The 25,658-nt window shown below is 41.0% G+C and overlaps 1 protein-coding gene and 1 long non-coding RNA gene across 17 annotated transcripts in view; one reads left to right on the forward strand and one right to left on the reverse strand.

Moving 5' to 3' along the window:
* Positions 1 to 21,349, reverse strand: part of pax2a (paired box 2a) — a 36,381-nt gene extending 15,032 nt beyond the window's left edge. For 4 of the 16 annotated variants that reach the window (XM_017723390.2, XM_017723406.2, XM_017723328.2 and 1 more), the window contains exons 1-7: positions 16,397 to 16,970; positions 14,631 to 14,796; positions 13,528 to 13,725; positions 10,143 to 10,228; positions 9,863 to 9,982; positions 8,893 to 8,937; positions 2,132 to 2,307 (exon numbers count right to left, since the gene is read on the reverse strand). In XM_017723390.2, the coding sequence (XP_017578879.1) occupies positions 2,132 to 2,307; positions 8,893 to 8,937; positions 9,863 to 9,982; positions 10,143 to 10,228; positions 13,528 to 13,725; positions 14,631 to 14,796; positions 16,397 to 16,439 (834 nt within the window). In that variant the 5' untranslated portion in view covers positions 16,440 to 16,970. Of the gene's footprint in view, positions 1 to 2,131; positions 2,308 to 8,892; positions 8,938 to 9,862; positions 9,983 to 10,142; positions 10,229 to 13,527; positions 13,726 to 14,242; positions 14,264 to 14,630; positions 14,797 to 16,396; positions 16,971 to 21,038 lie in introns of those variants that run through there. The other 12 variants (XM_017723410.2, XM_017723418.2, XM_017723345.2 and 9 more) reach the window with 9 other exon arrangements.
* The window catches only part of LOC108442265, a 117,845-nt gene that overhangs the window by 81,941 nt on the left and 10,246 nt on the right, over positions 1 to 25,658 (forward strand). The window contains exon 4 of the long non-coding RNA XR_001859021.2: positions 874 to 1,054. This is a non-coding gene — a long non-coding RNA (uncharacterized LOC108442265). The remainder of the gene's footprint in view (positions 1 to 873; positions 1,055 to 25,658) is intronic.

The following is a 25,658-nucleotide window of genomic DNA, read 5'->3' on the forward strand; positions in this document are numbered from 1 at the left end:
CTATGTAGCTTTATAAATGAGCACCTGGAATACAGTGATACTGAAATTCTGTAGCATCTCCCTTCTCTCCCTTCACAGAGAGAGAGACTGTAAAGCCTGAGTGTGTATTTTGGTGAGAGGGCATGTGCATCGTGAGTGCATACATTAGTTTTTTTTTTTTTTTTTTGAGTGGGGCTGAGAGTAGGATTTGGAGCGGGTTGAAAGGCAAGGGTGTCAGCTGCCTCTTTGTGCTTGACTGCAGCCATCCCCCTGACCAGCCAAGGGAAGAGACGGCCCTGCTTTGTTAGATTACCGACATGTGGCCCCGTTTCTAGAGCCAGAAACGACCGTTTGTAATTGTTTTCATTGAAAAAAAAATATGATGACACATGCAAGAAGCATGGAGAACAATTAAAGAGATTTGTATTATTTTGGATTCACAATAGATTTATGCTCTATTTGCTGATTTGTGTTTTTGGGTACAATAATTATCTACATTAGATTTGTTTGGATTAGTTATTAAAGGAATCATTAAACAGAAGTAAAAATCTTCCAGCACAGTCATTTTCATGGATGGCCCAGATTCTCAAAAAGTGTCACGCTGGGCTAATACTGACTATGATAGCAATGCTTTAATACATGTTGAATAAATATGATGATGTTAGGAAACTTCTTGGTATGTCACAGATGGCCTTTCTGCATTCTGTACTTCAAACCCTTCCTTGCTCTGTTGTTATCTCTCTGCTAATGCAATGCGTGTGTGTGCATGTATACAAACACACACACAGCACACATTTGGGTGTGCGTGAATGTGTTAGTGCATCTGTGTACCTCAATGGACCAGTGTCCCAAAGGGAAATGCCGTGACCCCAGTCTTGTCTGTCTCTATTCCAGATAAACTCTAATTGTCTGATACAACTGTTCACTGGGCCAGCAGCGGATGTTCCTCTCTATTTGGCCTGGCCTCAGATGCACAACAGCCATTTTATCATGCAGATAGGGGCAGGTTGGGCGTGGAGCAACTGAAGAGCCATCTGAAAAGGATGACCAAATGGCTGGCAGAAGTGTGGGAGGGGTGAGTCTATTGAGTTCGGCATTTCCAAAATGGCTTTTTAATGCCTTGCTTCACACACCAGACATTGGCTAATAGGACCGCCCTTTCAAGAGTTAAAAAGGGGGCTGAAAAAGAGACCAATAAAAGGGAGTAAAGTCTGATTAATATTACACTGAATTAAAAGTGATTTTTCTGGGCCTGTTTCAGGGCCATTTTTTCCCCTTGTGCTTAACCTCTTTACTCGCAATTTTAATACCTTCTCTGGTTCTCTTTGTGATTGCAAGTCATTTCCAATTCGTTTTGGTATTGATCTTCCAATAGAAATCAGTTTTGTAATTAGCTGCAAATTAGGCCCTCTACTAGGGGTGAGGGCTGTCCCCCTGATTTATCACAAGTGTAATTCGCCACGATTGGAGAGAAATTAAAATGAACTCAATTAGGCCTCTGCTTTTGCTTTATGGGCCTCCACTTGGAGTTTCAAGGGAAAAATTAATAGTCGCTTGTTGTTTAATAGTCTAATGAAAGTAAATAAAGGTTAAGTCTACAACTTTAAATAAGAGGTTGTATACAGAAGGGTTTGTTTTGTCGCATGTATCACTTTTAGCAAAGCCTTAAGCTATAATTCTGACTGCACCACATTTAGGACCTTGATTGGATCATTTTTGCACGCTGTAATCTTCTTGACAGTGTGTTGTTTCAGTGGCTGTCTGATAAATGTCAGATAATTTAATTTAATTAAAAACTAAAAATTATTAAATTTAATATCCGTGGCAGAGTCGTGGGTTGTATTGTTTAATACAATATTTTTTGGGATTAAATTATATTGTAAATGTTGTAGTAGATGTCGATCTGGTTGTCTGATGTTTGAGGAAGAAAAGTGACTTAGTTTCCACCCAAATTCTGTTTGCTTTGTCTGAGGTGCTCAAATCAAATGGCCATTTGAGTTTCTCACATTTTATTCCATGTTTAGTCTCGTAGTAAATCGGGTAGACTGTTAACTATTCAAAAAGAGAGCTCCTGGCTAACTGGTCAAATCTGCTGAATGGATTTGTTGTATTTGGTCCAAGTTATTGTCCATTTAGCCTCGGTGTTACTGACCTGCTCTGGCTTGATGTGCTCTGACGTTGGGAAGACGTCGGGGTACGACGGTCGCTCAAACACCCGGTCCAGAGCCTCCAGCTGCTGCTGAGTGAAGGCATCAGCCCTCAGGTGCTTCCGTAAACTCTCCACACTACCCTGAGAATCACTGTTTGGGCCAGACCCATCTGAGCCATCTACGAGAGGAGAGAGGGACAAGGCCACATGCTAGTAGCAGTCATTATGGCCCTATTTCTCTGCAGGGCAGCCACCCAAAAAAATAAAACCCTCCCTGCTCTCATAGCCCAGCCTAGTGCACCTCTCAGCACCAGCGGTGGGAGCAGGGCTGAAAGATAGGAGTGTATCAGTTCAAATTCAGTCAGCACTACCCTCAAACAGATCCTAATAGCTGAGGAAAGACAGCACGAGTGAGGGGGAGGGGGAAAGGGAGAAGGAAAATGAGAGCCAGAGAAAGAAAGAGGAGAGAGAGAGAGAGAGAGAGAGAGAGAGAGGTTCCCTTCCTCCTACACCTCCCCCTCCCTGTCCAGCATCAGCACCATCATCATGTGATAGGTCTGCAGTAATTGATGGATTACCTTCAGTGCAAACATAGACTTGTTGGGAAGACCATGTGTTTTAGTATGAGCTGTAGCAATAAGGGGGTGTGGAGGTGGTGGTGGTGTTTGGGGTGGCTTGCTCTCACTCGGCAGGCTGGTGGAAATGGAGAGCTATTATTTAAAGGCACAATTTCCTTTAGAATGTAATGCTGCTTTCACTTTCAGATTGCTTTTCCCTGGAAAAATGGGGGGCCAGCTACAGCTTGAATACAATTACACTGCTTGACTGCTAGCTTATGCATTTCCTTCAGACCCACTGTCTATAAACAAATGAGCAGTTTCCCCTCGGATTCTGACCTCATCACCTCGCCAAAGCAGGTCCCCTGGATTCCCCACCGCTTCATATTCGTTTTTGCTCTTGAAAACCCTTTGCTAACCTCTGGTGAGTGTCCCTGCAACCCTGGCAGCTATGACCACAGACGCCCAACCTCCCAGCCTCAGGCTTTAGTTCCCTTACAAATCTGTCATTCTAAATTTGCAGCAGATTATGTTCTCTCCTCAGCGCGAGTGTGGTGATATATGATATGCAAGGCCCCTATTGATTGCCTGATCTGGTGGCAGGAGGGAGGCGAAATGAACTTGAAATGAACATCATGCCTCAACTCATTGTGCGTATAATACTCTACTTAATCCCACATTTTTCTGTGCTATGGAATTCAATTGATCAATCATGTTCCACTGATAGTACCATTTCAGGGGTGTTATTGCCAGTCTACCCGCCAGCTTGACCTTTTTTCAATGGCTGAAGCCATAGGATGAACCTGACTTTCACAGAGAAATAGATCCATAGAGAGCTGTGATAGGGGGCGGTATGTGTGTCTCTGTGTGTGTGTGTGTGTGTGCGCACAGTATTCTTTGTGAGAAGTAGCAGCTAAAATAAGGCAATATATTTTTTCCCTCCTATTAATCCCTCTTGTGGCATGTATGCTTTTCATATGTGCTTTTTTTCCCTGGCATTATTTGAATCATTCCCTATTTGAGGTCAAGCATTTCTTACAGACGGCTCCCTTGGGGGTCTTTCACACGGCTATGTGTTGTTGCTGTATAAAACTCAATTGTTCTCTTTGGTACAGAAGAAAATAGAGTCATTAATTACTTTCTATCAGTTGGCCTAAGTGCAAACTGCGATCAATAAGCAAGCATTTGTCATTCACTGTGCTACAGCATGCTTCCCATACTCAAAAGCCCAAAGCGCACAGGGCTGCTGTTGGACACAGGGGACGCTGCTGCCGTTAGAGGTATGGGGGCTGGGCTGCTCTACACTACATTACAATAGTTAGAGGAGATCTGCAGCAGACCAAGGTTACATCAGCTTTTCTTGTTCTTGCATGGTCTTGACTCCGTCTGCCATAATGTTTTATGATTTGGGTATTTAATAATAGCCACTGTTTTGACCTCTAAGAGGCTGCGTCTTGTGAGCCAATTGCATAGTGAAGAGGCCATTATGTTGTTCCTGCGTCTGTTGTTTGCTGATGTCCCTGTGGTTGTGCTGTATTGATCACATTGGGACACTTTGTGCGTTTGTTTTGACATCCTCCTACATTAGCACTCTGGTGCTATGGGACCACCACTCTGTCAGATCATATAACCAGAGTCCATAAAACACTCTTCTCCTGAGCTTCCTCCTCCAGAGAACTTAATTCGGATAAAACTAGAGCAGGAGAGAGCTCCACTTTTATCAAATTAGAGAAATCACAAAGGAAGCCTTAAAAGGTGATATTGTTGTAGAAAGAATTCTGATATTTTGCCAGGGATTTATTTTTTAAAGTGAAGGTTTGAAATTGGACTTTTAATCAGAAAAAAATTATTTGCTTTGACTTGTATGTTCTTTGAAATGCAAATTTGAAGATTTTTTTGAAAACTGATCAAACCATATGCCCTGAAGGTGATTTATTTTAATAACATTCTCTTATTTAGTGTTTTGTTCATATAAGACTTCTGATTTTTTTCCAATCAACACAAAATCCTAACTTGATTCTGTATTATATATAATCATAAAAAAAATCTTAGTAACTTCTTTTCATACTAAATTGAGATGGATGTGAATGGGTTAAGCAGATAACACTATCTTTAAATATTAATAATGTTTTCAGCATTTGTATGCATTAATAGTCAGTGGATGGTTTGGTAGGGGGTTGTCTGAGCTGGTGTGACATCCTGTAAACAGAGAAACACTGCTTTCATCTCAGATGAGAAAGAGAGAGAAAGAGAGAAAGAGAGAGAGAGAGAAAGAGAGAGAAAGAGGGGGAGGCGAGACTTTTTGGAGAGCTAAATAAAGCACGCCTGCTCCTGGCCTGGGCCTGCCTGACATGATCATATGTCAGCGTTTGTTGATTGTTTACGTTTATTTTTGTTTTACTGACTGTGGTGGGTGACATGACTGATTTGTTTTGAGGGCAATCACTGCATTAGCTGACAAATTGATGGTAGTAAATTCTGATGATTCTGCTGACTGAAAAACAGTTTGTTACTGTTTGTGTGTTGCCTCAAACACATCCTGCAACCTCCTTAGCTGATTTAAAAAAAATCAATTTTTAAGGGAACAGACCTAAAAGCTCACAGTGAGAGAGAAAAAGTAAGAGAGAGAGAGAGAGAGAGACAGAGAGAGAGAGAGAGACAGGGAAAGAGAGGAATTGAGCAAGGGGGCAAGTACACCTTCCATGTCAGCTGTACTTAGTTTGAGAAAAAAATCCCCTATTTATGAAAGCCGTGGAGCGGAAAGGCTGCACAGCAAATAACTGTATCGTAAGAGACGAGAATGGGAGAAAACAGAGAGAGAGAGAGAGAGAGAGAGAGAGAGAGAGAGAGAGAGAGAAAGAGAGAGGGAGCAGGGAGAGATAGAGAGAGGTGCTGCTGCCGCCGCCGGTGCTGGTGGTGGTGGTGGTGGCGGCAGCGGCACAACCGGGGCTGTTAATTTCCTGTTATGTTGCGGCATGTTTAAAGGCTTTATTAATTCAATTTAGCTGTGCTGAGCAGGGTGCAGGCTGGCAGTGGGTTGAGGAATTAGAGCTGATCTCTCTCTCTCTCCCTCTCTCTCTCTTTCTCTCGTTGTCAGAGTGGGTTTCTCCTCTCACCCATATCACACATCCTCTACTGTACTCACACCCAGTCCGTCATTTAGCACATCGGCCTCATGTGATGCAACGTTCTGGAACGCAATTAATGAATGCATCTTCCTCCCCTCTCTCTCTCTCTCTCTCTCTTTCTCTCTCTCTCTGACTGTCTCTCGTTTGCTCTCTCTCTCTCTCTCTCTCTCTCTCTCTCTCTTTCTTTCTCTCTCTCCACTTCACTCTCTTGCTCTTTTTTAAAACCTGAGTAATGCAGCGCACCATTAATTCTCAGCATCAGTGCCCATAATTGACTTTTCTCTGACATGATTCCTCTTCAAGCGAACCACCCTGTCCTTAGATATTTCCATGCTGCGGATTTGTGAGGTGTCTTTTTTTTTTGGTGAGCGGCCCGGCGGCGGTAGCAGCAGCAGCAGCAGACGGCGAAGTGGGTCTGCTTGAATGCAGATGTATCAGCAGAGCAGGGCATAGACCTTTTGTGTCCTTTGATAAGGAGCCCTGACACCTTCTTCACTCTCGGTTCCGCTCTGCAGCCTCGCTCAAATCTGGGCTTTCTCTTTCATACAGAGAGCCATCATCGTGATGAGATCGGGTGGGAAGTTCTTATTCGATTTAGACTGAGGCCAATCCATTTCTTGGTTTGGATGTATTTCATTTCTATTCTTTTTTTTTTTAGAGTAGAATCCATATTGACACAATAGAATCTTACAAGCCATGAAATGGAAGCACCGGGCTAAAGCGTTCTAGCTGCAGGCCAAACTATTTTAACATGGGGGGAAGGATTTGAGGTGTGCTGGGGCCGCGCTCTCCTTCTCTCTCTCTCTCTCTCTCTCTCTTTCAAAGCGATGCCTGTCAAATGAACAAACAAGCCACAAAGAGAAGTGCCAGAGCTTTTTTTGCGTGCCTTGACCATGATGGCATGGGCTGTGCGGATGTAATCTCTTTATCATGCTAATGTCAAATAAATAAGCTGCTATGCCTTTTAAATCGACCCACTTTAATTTCTCTCTCCTGCGAGCACACACACTTGTCCACTCCCACAGTGAATTCAACCGTCACATCTATGTTTTTTTAAAAAATTTTTAATGTAATTTATTACAGCTAGCCTCAATCGCTTAAACGCCCTAAGTAGCTTGTGTTGCGTTTGCATGCCTGGATTTTATATTAAGGGGAAAGACATTAGGGAGAGTGGGGTCACACCAACCTGCTTATCAGCCATTGCGAGGTCATAATCAACTGAACACTGCTTAGAGGGGGAGGGAGCAACATATAGTATCAATATAGTGTTAAGGCCTAAATGCTATATGTAATTAACCCAGTGCACTCATTTGTCTTTCTCAGTATTGAGGTATTAATGGATGAGTGAACCCCCCCCCCCCCCAAAAAAAAAAAAAAAACAAAAACCAAAAAACAAAAACAGGCTTAAATTCCTCCCTTTTTTGCCATTAATGCATTTGGCAAGAGAGGCATTCTATTTTCCATAATGAGATACACAAATAAATCTGGCAATGGATTGAGGGGCCTGCGAAGGCAGCAATAAGGTTGAGGCGCATTCTCGGTGTGCTGGTATAATTGGTATCACTGCTTGCAGACATATAAACCAATCTTTACACAGATAGGGCTGCAGCTCTCTCTCTTCCCCTTTAGGCTATTTCTTTTGTCTTTTCAATAGCTTGTGCATCCATGATAGAGGAAAGGGGATGTTAATTTGTGAATTAATAGCTTTTCTCTGCAGAATTGCAAATTCTCTTAAATGTCACTATGTTCAACGTGCAGGGAGCTATTGCCACCAAAGAACTAATCTAGAGAGGTACCCCCCCCTTCCCCTCTGTACCACGCTTAACATCACCCATAGCCAACGAGTGTAACATGCTACTTTTAATTTGCAATAACACATGAAAATGGCAGATTAATGACTCTTATGACACCTATGTCCCTGAAGCTCCCCTTACGAAGACCTGGTGTACATAACGCGTCACACTACATTATCTCCACATCCTTCTTGTAATGGGGACCTTTTTTTTCTTAAAGGGCACTGCCAACATCAAATACACAGGCTGACCTCCATGTCTAGAAGCAAAGCACAGCGGCCCAATGCTCCATATAAAGAACAAGCAACATTTTTGCACTATTCAAAAACAAGCCAACTTTTTTTTCCTGAAAAATCTGGCACTTTTAGCTTCTAATGCCTTCTAGTTTGACTGTACAAGCTACTCTACCTAGCTCTCAAATCGGATTAGCATATATTCTGTTATGTCATCAGCTAATGAAGGCGAGACTTGCAGCGCCCAGCCAAATATGGCTCAGGTAGCCCAAGGCTGCTGTGCTGCTATGAAATTGAAACCAGGCGCTGGCTGTCGAGCGGCCTCCCTGATGTCTTTGTGTGAAAAAGGGCTAAGTTTAAATAACTCACAGCTTTTTGGACAATTGGCACAGGATCAAAAAAGCAGCTATGAGGTCTTCATTAGGGTCACAGCGTGACGTATGCATTCAGTACGCATGTGCTAAATATATACACACATAAAGAGCTTGATAGATGTACATGTAATATCATATTCACTGGTGATATTAACCCCACTTGTCATAATGGTAGCAGCAGTCATAATAAACAATACAACAACAATAGTAAAAGTCTTAGGACATAGTATTATTAATACAAGCAGAATTATGAACTCCGGTTTTACAGCCAAATGATCTGCAGAACAGTTAAAAGCATCCCCTAATAATTCAGCACTCACTTTTAATATACTGCAGTCAGACTGTTTATCACTACCTGTGTTTGAGTGTTCATAAGACTTGCTATTTATATTCTGTTTTTGGTAACAGGCTGTGGCAACAGTGGAGGAAAAGCTCCAATAACAACATACAGTATAGCAAATTGGCTTCAGACTCTTTCTCTCAGAGTTTATATATGGTTCAGGAATCTCTCCATAAAGATGCAGTTTGGCTTAAACTGTGTACTCTCTCTTTCTCCCCTCACTTCTGTCTTCCCCGGGGCCTCCACACACACATACACACACCCTCACATGGCCACTTGATCAGAGTCGAGTGGCCCGTGATTCAGCAAGCAAAGAGAAGGTGGGCTAACAGAACTTACAATATCCTATTTTCCTCCCATCCAAGTGGTTGCCACTCCAGAGAACTAAAGAGATGGAAACATAAAAGAAGCAAGTAGGCCTGCTTTGATAAATGTTTTAAGAGATCATTTCCAACCACTTCACCCAAGCTCCCCTCAACTGCCACTATGTTTGTGCGCTTGCTCGGCCCAGTGCCACACTAATGTTTATTCACTAGCGTTCAAGAGCTGATTGTTTGAAGAGCCGATCAGCTATTAGGCCTTAGGCACTGTGTGCCCCCTCATTTTCAAAGGAGAGAAAACGTTGGTCAGAACAGGTCAGCTTCCCTGTTTTTGTAACTCGTTACGTGGACTACGGTCTCAACGTTTGTCCATTTAGAGTATGCAAATGAAGACAGCCAAAAGCTCCAGAGATCTCAATGCAAAACATTGTTTGCTGCTCTAACTAAGACCTCAGCCTTAGTTGTTTCTGAACTTGGCTGAATAACATTCCATTATAATATGTGTATTTTTCACATTTTTGATTGAATAAATGGATTCTTTTAAACATTTCTGCTTTATCCTAATTCAACACCTTCACAAACGCCTACCCCCCCCCCCCCATTTGATCAAGTTAGCTGTGTTATTTACAAAGGAATTGAGCTCTAACTTCAACACACTACCTGCTTACATGTATTATCATAATGGCCACCACATCACAATGCCTCATGCTATATGATCATTTTCTAGTTGATGCTGAGATGCTAGATCGTTCAAATAACAAAGGAGCTTCAGCTCCTCAAACAGCAGAGTAACAACCAGCTGAATGAAATAGTCCAATCTGCATTACTATATCGCAAAACGCTTTTACAGAATGCTTCTTCCAGTGCTATCAAAGTGCCACCTTCATCTCCCTGCACATACTGTATTTGAATTTACAGGCGGTTGTAGAATGGCACAGAGAAAGAGCTTAAGAGGAGTACAAGCAATGGAATACAATCCAGTCTCTTACCATCATCACGTTTTCTCTTTTCACCATTAGAGCGAGGGATTCCGAGGATGCCGTTGATGGAGTAGGAGCCCACTGGGTCATTGGAAGCACTTGATACGGGTGGAGAGGCTGTGCTAGGCACTGATGAAGCACAGGAAAAGGTTTACCCTAAGAGACCATTCTCTGCATAGTGTTTAAACAGTAAGGAAAGTGATCTCATTTTTCTCACTATTGAGAAATTATATAGACATAGGTAGGATTAGTGTGTTTTGTCCTTGAGATTGCAGAGCATCTGTCTTACCTATAGTGTGTCCTGCTGTGGTCAGTGTGGTCCCTGTCCCGTCAGGAGATGGATGGAAAGGCTGCTGAACTTTGGTCCGTATTATCCTACAAAAGTGAACAGAGTCTGGTCAATATACTACCAGTCATTATGGCTCAGCAGAGCTCTTTTACATACTGCACTCAGCCGGGTAAACCCACTGTGTTGTTTTGGGCCCTTTCTACAAGGATACCTGACTCCGTCACAAATAACCAATCCGTGGGCATTAGGGACAATCATGGCGTAGATGTTTGGGGCTAAGTGAGAGCTACCCCAGAGAGAGTAGATTCAATCAAACGAGATCCCAGCTTTAGAAATATGATAAAGTCCCACTACTTCAAAGGTGTGATATGGGGGAAAGTCTTCATTGCACTTTGGTCTGAATGATCTTGCAAACAAAGCATGAAATCACATCAATTCACCTCAATGATGGGCTTCACTGCCTCGACCTGGCCTCAACTTTAATAATCTCTCTTTCTCTCTCCCTCTCTGTCTCTCACTGTGCTCTTTTTCTATGTCCCTCCCTCAATCTCCCTTCTTCTCTCTCTCCTGAGTGGCCTTTTGAAGAAGTGAAGATCGCTTGTAGACCGAGACTGCTGACTTTCCTGATCAGAGCATTTTTTTTCTTAGTACAAACATCCAGGATTGCCAATGAGGATGAGGCCCTATTGATTGGGACTTGAAGATAAAAAAAAAGTTGGGAATTAATAGTAGAGGAGAACAGATGCAAATGGAGGGCTATAAATTATATGTGACAGGAAAGCAATAGTGTCTCATTGCCTCACAAAAGCCCACTGCAACATTTGATGTCTTTAATCTGGGACACACTTCTGAGAGAAGGAGCTGTCACCCTGTGCTGCAAACACATTTATATTATTTGAAGCCATATTTTTCATATTATACCCCACAATATTTATGTAGGTATATGATATCAAATGATATCAATTGATAACAAATTATACTTGAGATCTAATTTTGCAGGAAATTCAGTTCCATCATAGATCTATAATGTTGTAGAGTGCATATAATGCGCTGAAGAAGCACCACTATTCCCAGTGATAAACTTTCAGCTCCAGAGAAATAGTTTGAGTTGTAAAACTATCTAAATGACTACAGTGCTACTGTTGTTCCTTTTTTACGTGACTTGCTGGTTAACTATAAAGCACTCTTTCCGATATCTTTGTTCAGGCTTGCCTTTTTCCATTCTACAGTATCTCCTTGGTCTGCCCTTTGGCAAAAGTGGCAAGATCTACAAGCCTTTCCTGGAAAAAAGAAACATGCATCAATATTTTATTTGAATTTTTAACATCTAACCATAACAATGATTTGACCCTGTGACTTGGACAAGCCATATAAATTCAAGGACTTTATATGGAATCCATGTTCCTCCTATTGAATAAGCAATCTTGGAGGGTGAATTAATGACTTGCCACAGTGCTGAAAATTCCCTGTAGAAATATGAAAATATGAATCAATACCATTGAAAGGCACTTAGGATCTTGGTGTTGGCAGTGCTCAGTAGTGGGTGAGCGCTGGTGAGTCCACGCTGAGCAGAGGACACTACGTCCACCCAGCCTGTGTGTAATCTTTAATAATTCATGCAGAGAAAATGTGCTTAAAGCTAGGACATCTTCTAATGTCAGCAGAGCAGAGGTCAACTACCTAACCACTCAAAACATGAGGGTCACCCCTCTCCCGACTCCACAGAGGAGAAATGCTTGCAGGCACCCTATTTGAAAGGCAGTAGTTTCAATATTTCAGAAAATTGGAATTTGTTAATACTTGTTGAGAAGATAGTGTTAAAAGCAGTTATCGTTTTAGATAAGCCTCTTTTTATGGTCAGTAGTCATAGCTGGTCATTTACAACTGCACAAAGCAACATGAAGAACTTCCACCAATTCATTAGGCTACATTTAAAAGCACTAATGTATAACCAAACATCAACTGCTGATGACTGTTGATAATGAAATAATGCACTTGAATTCCACACATAAACAAAGGCCCACCCTGTGCTCTGTCACGTAAACAGGATCACAAACCGCAGTTTATCGGTTCCTCTTTTAATGTCATTAGCGCGGATTTAGAGTTTACCACATACATGTGTTGAGTCCTGTTCAAATTGCCCTTTTTAAGCAATCACGGTGCATGAAATGAATTTTTTCAGCCCCTCTTTCCCCCATTTTTTTCTCGGAAATGTCTTGTGCGGGTCGGCCCATGATCTCTCTTCAGCTCATTAAAATGTAATGCTGCTGGCCAGCTCTATGGAACAGTGCCTCCTAACCAAAGTTCATTACTCTCGCTCGCAGGTAGGCCTTTTGCACCTCGCTCTTTTTTTCTATAGCTCACCCGGGATACTTTTTCAAGCCCTCTTTTGTTTTATAAGAAAGAATGGAGGAAATCACTGATGAAGTTGTTAATATTACTTCTTTGGCATCGAGAATATTTAATGGCTCATATTAATGTGTAAACCCCAGTGGACTGTATTTCAGATTTCTTCTGCAACTTTCGCCACACTAATCTCTCTCTCTCTCTCTCTCTCTCTCTCTCTCTCTCTCTCTCTCTCTCTCTCTCTCTCTCTCTCTCTCTGCATATATATATATATATATATATATATATATATATATATATATATATATATATATCTGTACCACATGTAGCCTAAGCATGTAACAATAAATATCATCAACATAAATAAAATAAAAGAATGCTAATATGTGTGATGATAATAACAATAATAATAATAATAATAATAATAATAATAATAATAATAACAATCATCATCGTCATAATAATGATTATAATCATGCGTTTAGCTATTAATAATATTTTTAATTATCCATAATAATATTAGTAAAAATAATTACAAGTTTTAAAGGGTTTAATTTGCTCGTTTTTTCATTCTCTTTCATACCTAAATTTTACGTTTATTCCTTCACTGAAGCTCTAATTCACAAAACCAGTAAAGAACATTTCTTTACCAGCGTTAAGCTGCTGAGCGCCATGGTCACTGCGCGCTGCTGACAGCGGTCAGTTCTGGGCTTCAGTGGTCCGTCTGAGCGCAAGAGAGGAACTTGCAGAGGCCACAACTTTGACAGTGAAAAGACTATTATTGGATTGCCCCGTTTCTGACCAGGCGCTAATTCAGTGTTTTTACTAGTTTATTCCTTTGTTTATTTGAACGTTTTTCTCATATAAAAGTGGTAGATTTTTCTGAACTACGTCGGAACCATCGCGACTTTTTAAACTGTTTTCCACTGTTCTGATGTTACTGGGGTCTGCTCGATGGAGGAGTTATCTGCTGTGTTTCCTGCGGTTATGCCGCTCTTAGTGCGCGCGGTGCTGCCAGTGCAGTATTTTATTCTGTTACCTGTTGATAGACGACACGCTTGGCACTGTGTCGTTGTCACACACTCCTTCCGCCAGCAGTCTGTCTCTGATCTCCCAGGCGAACATGGTGGGGTTCTGCCTCTTGTACTCTGCGATTTTATCCACTACTTTTGGAGTGGCCACTTTAGGCTTGGACCCACCAATAACTCCAGGCTTAATGCTGCCGGTTTCATAGTATCTGCAGGACACGGATCACACAAGTTATTACACTGACGTTAGACCAGTACGAAAGAACAGCAATAATAACAGATCACGGAGCGTTTATTATTATTATTATTATTATTATTATTATTATTATTATTATTGATAATAATAAACAATAATAATAATGTCTTTTTTAGTCAATCTGGCCGAAATATATCACTGATGTTTGTAATGTTTGTAATATAATTTAAATGCCCAACATTGGACTTAATCGTCCACATATTAAAATTACCAGCCAACGTGCTCAATAATATAAAAACGCAAATCTAAAGGCTTTTACTGTAGAATTTTTTCACCTCGAGTTTTTTTCTGCCACATTTTCCATCGGAAAGCGTTTAAACATGACTGACGTCACTCTCATGTTACTGATATTTCTTTTGCCATAATTAATACACAGCTGTAATGTCCCATGCACTCATTAAAAAAGACATGCCACCAACATAAAGACTCATCTTTTCTATCCCACATTCCAAGTGTATAAAACAAAATACCTCATAAAATCCTTCTGAAAGCTGAAAAAATATTTCAGAAAATTCAAATATACATCTACAAGACGGTCCCAGCAAACAGTGTTTTTTCTCCTGGTCTGAGAACAGCAAACGCCATTAATTTAATCTAATCATTTCACCAAAGAGGAGAGTGGAGAAAGGAGAAGAGGCTGTGTGTGTTTATTTCAGGTGTAGTAGCAGCTGATTGATGTGAGGCTGATGCTGGACTGGGTGTCAGGCTGCTTCAGCTCTGGGCGATCAGCTATGCTTTGAGGACATACATGCACAAAGAGCTACAGAGCTGTGTGTGTATGTGTGTAAGAGAGAGAGAGAGATAGAGAGAGAGAGAGAGAGAGAGACCGTGTGCGCGTGCGTGCTGTTTCTCTCCTACCTGCCGAGGATTTTGCTGACACAGCCGTGGCTGACCCGGAGTTGTCTGGAGATGTCACAGGGTCTGACCCCTTGATGCGCCAGCTCCACGATCCTTTGCCTGACCACATCAGGTAGGGGTCTGCCATTCACAAACACCCCGCCTAACTGGTTTACACCCCCATGCCCTACATGGTATAGAACACACACACACATACAAGCGTTATATTAGAATACATGCATACAGAAAACACTGCAGCATAGCTTAACCGTATACATACCATATACATCATCTCTCTCTCCCTCTCCCTCTCTCTCTCTCACTCTCTCACTCTCTGAATCAAACACACACAAGAAACTGTAATACTTTGCACACAAACATTGGCTAAATGCTGTTCAGTATACTCGTGCCGTTTGGGCATAGTCATATTTTTATTTGATTTTATTTATTTATGAAACAGTAATAAAACATTTAAGATAGTTAACTGATATGCTTATCTATATTTTCGAATCTATATTTTCTTTCTGTTCAGTAATTCATTTTTACATGTATTTTTATTTCCAATAGTTTTTCTATTGTTATTATTATTATTATTATTAGTATTATTATTATTAGGCCTATGTCATGATACTATTCCAGTGATAGAAGTACATTAGTATAGAATCCATAATCTCTGAATGTAATGATTCATAACAGGATTGACCTCACACATGCACGCGCGCGCAGACCGCATGTTTTGTGTTGAACCGCGAAACTGATGAAGTCGCGCGCTACTCTATCAATAACACAGCAGAGTTAGCTAGTATTTTCCTCTACTATTCCATTGCAGCCGAACACATGTCGCACGGATTATGTTTCAAGCTGTTTAATTTTCCTTGCACAATTATTGTAAATAATTAAGAAGAGCTTTGATAACTCATATTACCGCCGTAGAGAAGGCAACTGCAAAATGATTAAGAATTAATTATTTAAATTAGCCGCTGGTAGACAATCATCTTGTTACAAACTTCATTCTCAATGTGTCGCTCTTTATTTTAATATATGACATTTTGTGTTTGTGTTCGAGAATAAATTAAAAATAAAAATAAACCCAGGCGCGTGATGCCTTCCTTTTCAGCTTGATTTGCGCTTCTGCGATTTTAGGTGTTTTTCTTTTTTACATAAAAGGGTATAAACTATTAACATGTATATTTATAAAAACAGAAAAAGCAATTACAGTTATTTTAAATTACATTACATTAGTCGCCTTCGCATTTTATGCTCCAGCGTTGAGTTTAAAATGCATGTAAAATATACAGCTGGGGTTAAAAATAATTTATTAGCCTCACTTTAGTGTATTAAAGCAACTACATGCAAATGAAATTAAACGGTAACTACAGTATCAGTATCAGAGTTACAGTATCATTTTATTATTATTTTATTTATTTATTTTTACTGTGCGAAATTACATCGACTTTTTCTACAACTTCATTCAGTGCTGCTCAATACAGAACAACATACACGCCAACATGGCAAATCATCTCTGCAACTGCTCTGCGGCTGAACGCCAGTCTGTATAGTGGTTATTAAAATGATTAACCTTATACGGCTAGTTTGTGCGCAATAATGAAAATATGAAATTCGTGAATTACAAAATCTCGAAATCTTCGCTCTGGACAGCGCGAGATCGCAGAGGAATGCGCATAATGCGTTGGAGATGAAGTTTGCTGTTACACCACGCAGCACACAGCGCTGAAGTCCCTGTCTTCTGTTTTAGAAGTGAGAGAGAAAGCGAGCGGTTTACTCACGGTGCATGGCCGTGAAGGGGTCTGCCTTGCAATGAATATCCATTGGATAGCAAAGGAAGGAGAGATAATCGACTGAGGTCGCCGTCTCGCCTCGGTTATGCAGCTTTAAGCGTGAGTTGTAAAAATATTAAATAAAAATAAAAATCAAAACAAAAATTGCAGCGCGCGTCCGAGGCCCTGGGGGGCTCACAGGGGAACTTCTTCACCAAGTTCAGCTCTGAGCCTCCGGTCAGTCCCTTCAGTGATGGAGCAGCAGCGCTGGACAGTACGGCATGTCCGTCACTCGTCTGAGGAAGAAGAGGAAAGGGAAAAAACAGAGAGGCTCTCGCGCTGCAGGATTGGGCTTGAAGTGCTCGTTTAGTGCACTGCCGAGTGCCACATGTTTCAGAGGAGCTCAGGCTGCCGCCGCCGTCCGCCGTGTAAAATCCTTCGATTTTTCAGTGCGAGTGCTCGAGCTCAGGCAGGAGCAGAGAGGCGCGAGGCTGCGGGCGCCGAAGAGCATGGACACGGAGAGAAGGGCTCGGAGCGGGTCCCCCTCTCTTCAGGAATGGGATGTGCCTGTTAGAAGCTTTGGGCTGAGAATGAAAGCCCTCTTCCCAGTGTGTCTGTTTCTAAAAGCTGCAGTCCGCCGCCACCCCCCCTCCTTCTCCTCCTCCTCACCCCCCCACCTCCTCCTCCTCAGATCCCCCTCGCATAGAGATGGATGACTTGTCAGACAAAGGCAATAGATTCCAACACTTTGTGATTCGCCAACGCAAAGGAAGCAGAAAAAAAAACGCCGGAGCCCAAATGAGGAGGTCTCTTCATGTGACACTTCGGAAGGGGAGGGATGCAAACAGGGAAATGAGTGGAGTTTGGGTTAAGAAATCGAGGAAATTAAAAGAGAGAAGGGGAAGGAAACAATAAGAGCACGGGCCAAAAGTCTTCTGTGATTTCAGCACTGCATGCAATCAAAACGACCATCATTACTGACCTCTGCCTAACAGTACACTGCGTGAATTTCTGCAGTATTGCTACCGGAGTTCTGGCTTTAGCTGTTGTAACACCAGGTCCAGTTTTCTCTCCCCCAAAATGAATCATGTTTTTGTGCCACACGTCATCTCTTTAAGGATTTGATCGGAGATATTCCCACATTTAGGCTTACTGGTCCCACGTCACGGACTGATCGAGGCTTGGGGCGCCCACAGGTCTGATTTTCCGTTGAGATATCTCAGAGAGAGAAAGAGTCTCCCTCCTCCTCTCTCTCTCTCTCTCTCTCTCTCTCTCTCTCTCTCTCTCTCTCTCTCTCTCTCTCTCTCTCTCTCTCTCTCTCTCTCTCTCTCTCTCTCTCTCTCTCTCTCTTTCTCTCTCTCTCTCTCCCCTAAGTTTTCTCGGTTTTCTCTAGCCAGGTGTTGGGATGTGAGCTTAGCTTCTATCCAGCGGGCTGTTTCAACTTTACTTGGATCTGCGCTTCACAGTCCACGCTGCCTTTATTTTGCTGCTTCTCCTTGCTGTTGAGCTGCAGGTGTATGCTGAGCTGAGCTGAGCTGTGCTGTGTTGTGTTGTGTTGTGTTGTGTTGTGTTGTGCTCTGTAGATGGCGCTGCCTCGTATGCTTTATTTTACACTCAGACCCCTCGTTTGAGGAGTGATGTGGGGTCGCACTGTAGTTGACAAGTGTTTCAAACTACTCGAAAATACTTTTACTTAATTATTTTTAATGCAATTATGCATTTATGTATTTTATTTTATATGTTTAGCTATTTAATGTGTTTTACATCTGCATGAAATTTTATTGAGACTTTTAATGGTTAAAATGACACTGTCAGCAACGTGAGGCTATGATCTTTGTCAGCATCACAGTTCTGTATTATTATTAATATTGCGTAACTTGTGCAGGACAGACCGGTTTCCTGCAGAGTCCAACTGGATATTCATGCCTATTTTACCATCTCATTCAATCTGTTATAACGGTCTCATCAGCACACGCTATTTAAACCGTTATTCGTTTCCAAAAAAGGTGTCAGTGGAGGGAAAGGACTGGCCTTATCACTTGAATTTGTCATTTCTAACGTCACTCGCTCTTCTTGAGCATATTCACTCTCAGCAGTGGGGCAATAAAGCATGAGGCGAAGTTGTAGCGTTTGAGCATTGCATATATTAAACCAATAATAATTGAAATAATCCAAACTATTTCTATTTTTGCGCTAATAATGTTAAACAGTATCAAAGAAGCTCAGCTGATCTGTCACTTCTGTCTCTGTAATACCTGCGTTATTGTTAACATTTGCTGTTTCTTATTCTTATTCTTTTCTTCTTATGATTATTATTATTAATAATAATAATAACTTATTATTATTATTATAGCATTGGTCTTATATTATCAGTATTATCTTAATGAATGTGTGACGTTAGCCACATCAATATAAAAATCAGTGCGCGTGTGTATGGAAGAACACGTATGAATAGACTGAACTGTGGTTGCCAGATAAGACGCCTAAATTCAGTGTAAAACCTGGCTAGCTGCACTGAAAACCGCTCTTTCATTTAGCCAATGTGTGCTTTGTGGCCGATGTAGATTGGGCTAAAAGAACAGGAGGCCATGTTGTGTTGTGCCTTGCGGCCAAATTTGGGGACGATTCTTCTTTTTGTTAGTGTTTTTGGAGGGAGCTTCTGGTACAATATGTAACACCATGGGCTGTAATTTCACACTCCACTACACATTTCCCCTAAAGCTGCTTTTATTTCCCCGCAAGACCCCTGCTTTCAGCCTCCACTCCCCTTCAGTGTATTAGTTACTTCCCGTGTTAAATGGAAGGAAAACTAATTGCAACTGATCATACTGGAGTAGCCCTTTGTACAGAGAAGATACTGCGACTTTTACCCAAGCAGAAATATAGCACTGATGTGGCCAGATTATGCATGCGTGCCCCCCCGCCCCCCCACCCCTCTCTCTTTTGTTAAGCTTGCTTTCTCCAGTCCGGTTGTAAAATTTAGGAACAAAAGTAAAGTAGGCAGTTATGAATGATGAATCCTTCAGCAATATTTCCCTTATAAACGTCTTTAATCTTAATTCATCTGATAATCAGAGAGAGAGAGAGAGAGAGATGCAGTTTGTGAGGTGCAGCTCCTGATCTCTGTCCTCAGTCTTTAGTGTGTTAGTACGCCGCCCAAGTTTGAGGAGCAGACTTAACCATGTGAACAGTAATGAACTTCCAATGAGGAAGCGCTAAATCCGTTTGCTGTGTGTTCTCTGGCCTATGGCTCCTCTTCCCATCCACCTTCATATTATTATGGCAACGTCACCAATCGATATTTCACTCCAGCGCCACGGTTCATGTTAGCCTCAGTCACCCTGCTATAGCTTACCTTACAGCAGCGAGACTGCTGGGCTGGCAGAGAGGAAAACACATGAAGACCCTTTTTACTCTTAAATGGCCAGATATATATAGTGGTTTTAATATTTAGTATTTCGTCATGTTTGGTAGAGTTATAATGTTTAATTATATAATATTTAATCATGACAATCAGAAGAACAGTTACTATGCAGAGGAAATGCTGTGGGTGCTTTTGTCGACAAATTAGTTCAAAATGCAAAAAACAAGTGCCCGTTAAAAATGAAGCATACTGAGCAGCATTACTGCTTTATATTCAGCGACATTTATGTTGTTTATGTATTATATTCAATTTGATTATGTTATAAATAATTAAGTATAATTTATTTATAAATCATTATTATCATTAAGTGTAAATATATGTTGTTTATTTTTCTTCATAATTTAATTTTTTTTTTTTTTCCCGAACTGGCAAGCGCCACTAATCATTTTTCCTCTCTTAGTTGATGGAAAGTGACTTTTTTTTTTTTTTTTACCTCACTCTCCTCAAATGTAACGTATCCAAATATTTAGCTGTTTCCTGACAAACAGCAGGACGGCTTCCCCAGCGCCATGATATCAGCTGCGTCCTTACATTGCCTATTCATGTTGTCTATAGGGTGAACAGATGGACCATCAATTTAATTCTATCCTCGACACCATCAGAGATTGATTTTGTACTTGGTTTTAATTTTGCCATAATTAATTAGATCATTACAACTGTTTTTCATTGATCTTCCCATTTACACCCAAAATGGAAAGGTGAATTAGCATGTGATCTATGTTTTCAATTAACTGACTGGTATAAGACAATATTAATTATCATACTTGAATAGTACAGCTAATACTGTAAATAAAGCTCTTATTAATAATAATAGTATAATAATAATAATAACAACAACAATAATAATAATGATAATAACGGTTAAGTTTATTGTTGTCATTATTATTATTATTATTATTATTATTATTGTTAGTGGAAACAGGATCTACTGCAGGGAGCGTGTAGCAGCATCTCAGGCCCAGTTTACACAACTTCAGTAATAATCTAATAACTGAGCCAGGCTGCTGAGTCCACAGTGCTTTGTACAGTAGTTTATAAAGCAAACACGAGCTCTTGTGAAGAGTCTGTTTTCTGCCAGGTTTATGAAAGTGGCTGTAGTGGCACGCAAGCGGCGCTTAAAGTAAGCCTACAGTACGCTGTTAGCTCGGCTGAAGGCGGCTCACCTCTACAGCCAGCAAATAAACACTGGCGACTGCAGGAAAGAAGAAAAAAGCACGCGGCGCTTACCTGATCGACCAGGGCTGTGAGCCATGGCTTTCCCCTGGCTAATGGTCCGTCTCGTCGATGCAGCCCACTGGATGTGGCCGGCCTCCTGCATGCGCTCCCTCCCCGGCTGGCCGTCCTGCCTCTTCCCGCTACCTGTCACAATATTTGACCGATCAGCCAAAACTAAACGGTTTAGACGACAACAGCAAAAAAAAAAAAAAAAAGACAGAGCAACCTCTGCTCCACTGAACTAGGGCTTGATAAAGTAAGGAAATAGCAATCAAAGCAAATAAAGCGTTGCAGGTGTTATATAAAAAGAAAGAATAAAACTTGTCTGCGGGAAGTAAAGAAGGACGAAGAGTATGGAGATATCTTAAGATCTGCTCGCGGGGGCTTTTGCGCTTGTAGGAGGTTCAAAGGTAGGACTGATAGCAATGAATATTCATGATGTTTTAGTGCGCGTTTATGCTGTTGTTTTCTGTGTTATGTGTCAGCGTGTTTTCGTATATGATGTGTCATAACTTTTGTGAAGGTTGAGGCTGAAAGTTGGCAGAAAGGTGAAAAGAGAACTGTGTTTCTCATTGGCTGGACTTCGAGGTGAACCTGCGCCTGGTAGGAGGGTCCAGCCGACTTTGAACAAGCTGCCCAAGTTGATGTTTGTATCAGCGATAGTTAAATAGGCATTCACACAAAGTTCCCGAAATGATCCCGCTTTTCTGACGCGCAGTAAGGATGGGAACCACTGCTGGCTTGGCGTTATAGCGCCAGGTGGATCAGCGCAAGAGGAGTTTCAGCTTTGTAGCTTTTCGTTTATCCGGAGCAGCTCCTGCACTGTTTAATCAGACCGGCCCACAACTCAGCTTTTAATATGATAAAAAAAATAAAGAAATTAGTTATCAGTGAAGTGTATGTCCCACTGTGGCGTATTTACTTATTTATTTATTTATTGAGTTGTTGAAAAGCTCTAAAGCGCCTAAATACAAGTTGAGCTGAATTGAGTTGACTATTATAAGACGTATTATTGGGTCTGACAATGTAAATGACAGTAAAATTGCATAAAGTCATGAAGTGTACAAATCAGGCTTTTGCTCATTCCACAGCTCTGATTCTCTACAGATGCTGGAGCGAATCTTGGCGTATTAAATTGAGCTGCTCTGCTCTGCTTTTTGAGGATCAGAATGACCATGCTGGTCAGCAAAGTTTACACGAGTTATGTCCTGTTTCATTCTGCGTGTAAAATTATATGCACACCGGTATTAAAAGTTCACGTGCAAACAAAACACAAAATACAGGCGCGCGCTTATACACGCCTGAGTGCACGCGCACCCACATGCATTGAACTAAGTTAGTATAGCTGCATTTAAATACAGAGGATCAACTGTCATCTTTTACACTTTGCTAAAACAGTGTGATATTTATTGATTTATGTATTCATTCATTAATTCATTCATTCATCATTCATTCATTAGTTTGTTTGTTTCTCGCGGTTCGCTGGTTCCTCTGAATCAGTGAATCAGACGCTGATTTGAAAATAACTTCTTTGGCCAGAAGGGGCGCTGCAACTCACCACTGCAGACAGATGGAAATTTCAGTTGAAGTGGAATTTGAAAATGGCAGTTTTAACTTTTACTAGGCGCAAATTGAAGTAGCACGAACGTCCATTAAACCTTTGAATATGCGGAGGCTTCTTTCGTTTGTCTGTCAAATAACAAAAAAAAACAAAACAAAAAATAGCTAAACAAACAACACTTTTGAAGGGATATTTCCCTCAGTCCCTTAGTGTCAGTCCCTCATACAGTTCTGACATAATTCTAAATCTCTTTACTTTTCACTGCTGTTGTTCTCCATTTCCAGCTTAAAACCACTTTATAGAAGTGTAACAAATCCGGGAGTGACTTCAAAAACTCAGATTAACAGTTTTCTTCACTGCCTCTTGTTCTATTTAATGTGAAACCTGCCCTCCTTCATGCAATTTAAAGACAGAACACACATTTTATTAGCAGTTGATTCGGAGTTAATGTACATACTGCACACTCTGCGAATCAGTACAGAGAAAATAATGCATAAATATATAAATATACTTACATATTCCACTTTTGGAAAAAATGCCCTCACACAAAATGTTTGTTAAATAGGAGATATAGAGGCCATAACACTTTAATGTGGAGTTTTATAGCTTTACCACGCTCTGCCGTTCTTTTGAATATTGTATTATCACATTTTTACAAGTTACTCGTCTGTTAATGTTCCAGTTAGTGGGCTTTATCATCCCTTTCCGTTTGTTCCTCTTTGGATTGGGCCGCACTGTTAAACTCTTCGCTGGGACTGCCTGCCTGAGTGTGTGTGTGTGTGTGTGTGTGTGTGTGGCTAAAAGGACGGAGAGATCAGCCTCCATCACTGAGCCATATTGCTCTAAACATCATTTTATATCTGCCGCTTTAATGTTGACCCACTGACTGCTCTCCTCGCATAGGTGGTCTATAATGCAGGGAGAACCTTTATGTTAAATCGGCTGGATTTTATGCTTTATTCGTTTTCTGAGACGATGAGGAGCGTTTTATCACACAGACTGTCTGCTTTACAAAATGACTCCCAAATTATGACCCCATCCCCGACCTATTGTGGAATGTTTTCAGGTTGATCATTAGCTCAGCCTAGATCTGCCTTCAGTTCTATCTCAGGTGCTCAGCTGGTGAAAGTAATAGCCGCTCACTATTTAGAAAATATTTATTCTTCATTAACGAAAAGCTGAACCCTAATGATGTTTTAAGATATATCAAGTAATGAGGCAAATAGCAAAGCTATTATAAACTACAATAAACTCAAACTGCAGATAAATGATAACTCAGCAGCAGGTGATCATTTCTGTGTCTTTTAGGGTTTACATTTAAGTGAAATGCAGTAGGATTTTTTTTACTATTATAATAATAATTAGGATTAGACTTAATATATGAATTATATATTATATTTAATTTAATATATTCTACACAAAGCTCTTTCAATTGGCATATAATGTGTGAATTTCTTGTGTGTGTGTGTGTGTGTGTGTGTGTGTGTGTGTTGGCCCCTGAGGCTGTCTAGGGTGCTCTCAACCCAGCTGCCACTGTCTAAAGCAGACAGGAAACAGCTTCCACTTACATGTCTGCAATATGGAGAGCAGCGACCTCCTCAATGCACCCCATGTCATGACACACACACACACACACACACACACACACACACACACACACACACACACACACACACACACACAGACGAGCACACAAACAAACACACGCAGAGACAGTACGTCCACATTCAGCTTTTTAGCTCTTTGATTCTGCATGTCAAAGTGACACCAAATTCTCTTTTGTTATGAAGATTATTTGTGTTGTCTTTGAGCTTTTCATTGTTGGAACACAGAACAGTCTGTAATATGCAATAAATGCCTGAAATAGATTAAAACACCCTTCAGATTATTTTCCTCAAACAGTGAAAATGTACATATCATCACTGTTCGAGCAAAACCTTGTTTCTCCAAAACAGTATCTTAACAAGAGAAGGAAAAGGTTCTTAAATTCAATGTAGTTAATGTAGCAAGACTTTTTTTTTTTCCCAGGAATTTTAGACCTTTTCTGTTGGCCCATTCATTGTGAGATTCTAACATAATCCAAAGAGTAACTGGTGTTTTTCAAATTATGCAAAACAGTACAAAAGAACAAAAATGTAGATGATATTTCAGTGTGTGATTGTTGCCCATGCAGTTGCACTCTTAAAAATAAAGATGCCAAAAAGGATAAACCATGTCTGATTCCTTTTTTTTTAGTGGAGAAATCTTTAAAGAATCATATTTTCAAAAATTAAATATGAGCATGAAGAGCCTTTTTAAAATTTAAAAACCTCCATCCAATCTAAAGGTTCTATGCATGTTGAAAGTTTTTTCCTAGTATCCTATATCCAAGACAGCAACCACTCAGAAACCTTCATTTTTAAGAGCTGGGTGCCACAAGCATCTCTGATCAGTCCCCTGTAAACGCAGCCTGTCACGGTCAGTGGTGTAATGATCATGGAAACAGTGACCTTGATCTATGAAAGCCATAATAAGGCACAATGAGCCTCCCTTACACACACTGCTTAGCACTGGCGGTGCAGGCGGGCATACGGGAGAAGCCTGAGGAGTGATCTGAACAGGGCATTTGATTGGCAATAAAGGCAGTTGGAGTATCCATAATGGATGTGAGATTTCTCTTGTTGATGTCCATTTGGCCTGGCCGTTGTGACTGAAGTCAGTGTGTGTCCAGATTGAAAACTCAGGGAGAGGCTGATTATAGCGTGTGGTGGAGTTTTATTGCATAGTCCATTACGCTGGTCAGCGCTTACACTACACACCGCGTCTCCCAGAGCAAAGGCTGGGTGGATTAATGGAGCACTGCCGAAGAACACACTCCAGCCCCCTTGCACGTCCCCACCTTGTTTCCTTTCAGGGAGACTTTATACGTGTCCCAATTCCTGCAGCATTTAACTTTAAATAAGTTTCACCCTCCCTCTTTCTCCAGAGAAGGGCACAGCAGGTCCCTGCACCCTGCAAGCATTGCCATTCATCATTTATCTTCCCTCTATTTTTGGAAAGGGTAGACAACAAATGCCAGTGACTTTTCTATT

This window comes from Pygocentrus nattereri, chromosome 5 (assembly GCF_015220715.1).
Source record: "Pygocentrus nattereri isolate fPygNat1 chromosome 5, fPygNat1.pri, whole genome shotgun sequence".
Lineage (NCBI taxonomy): Eukaryota > Metazoa > Chordata > Actinopteri > Characiformes > Serrasalmidae > Pygocentrus > Pygocentrus nattereri.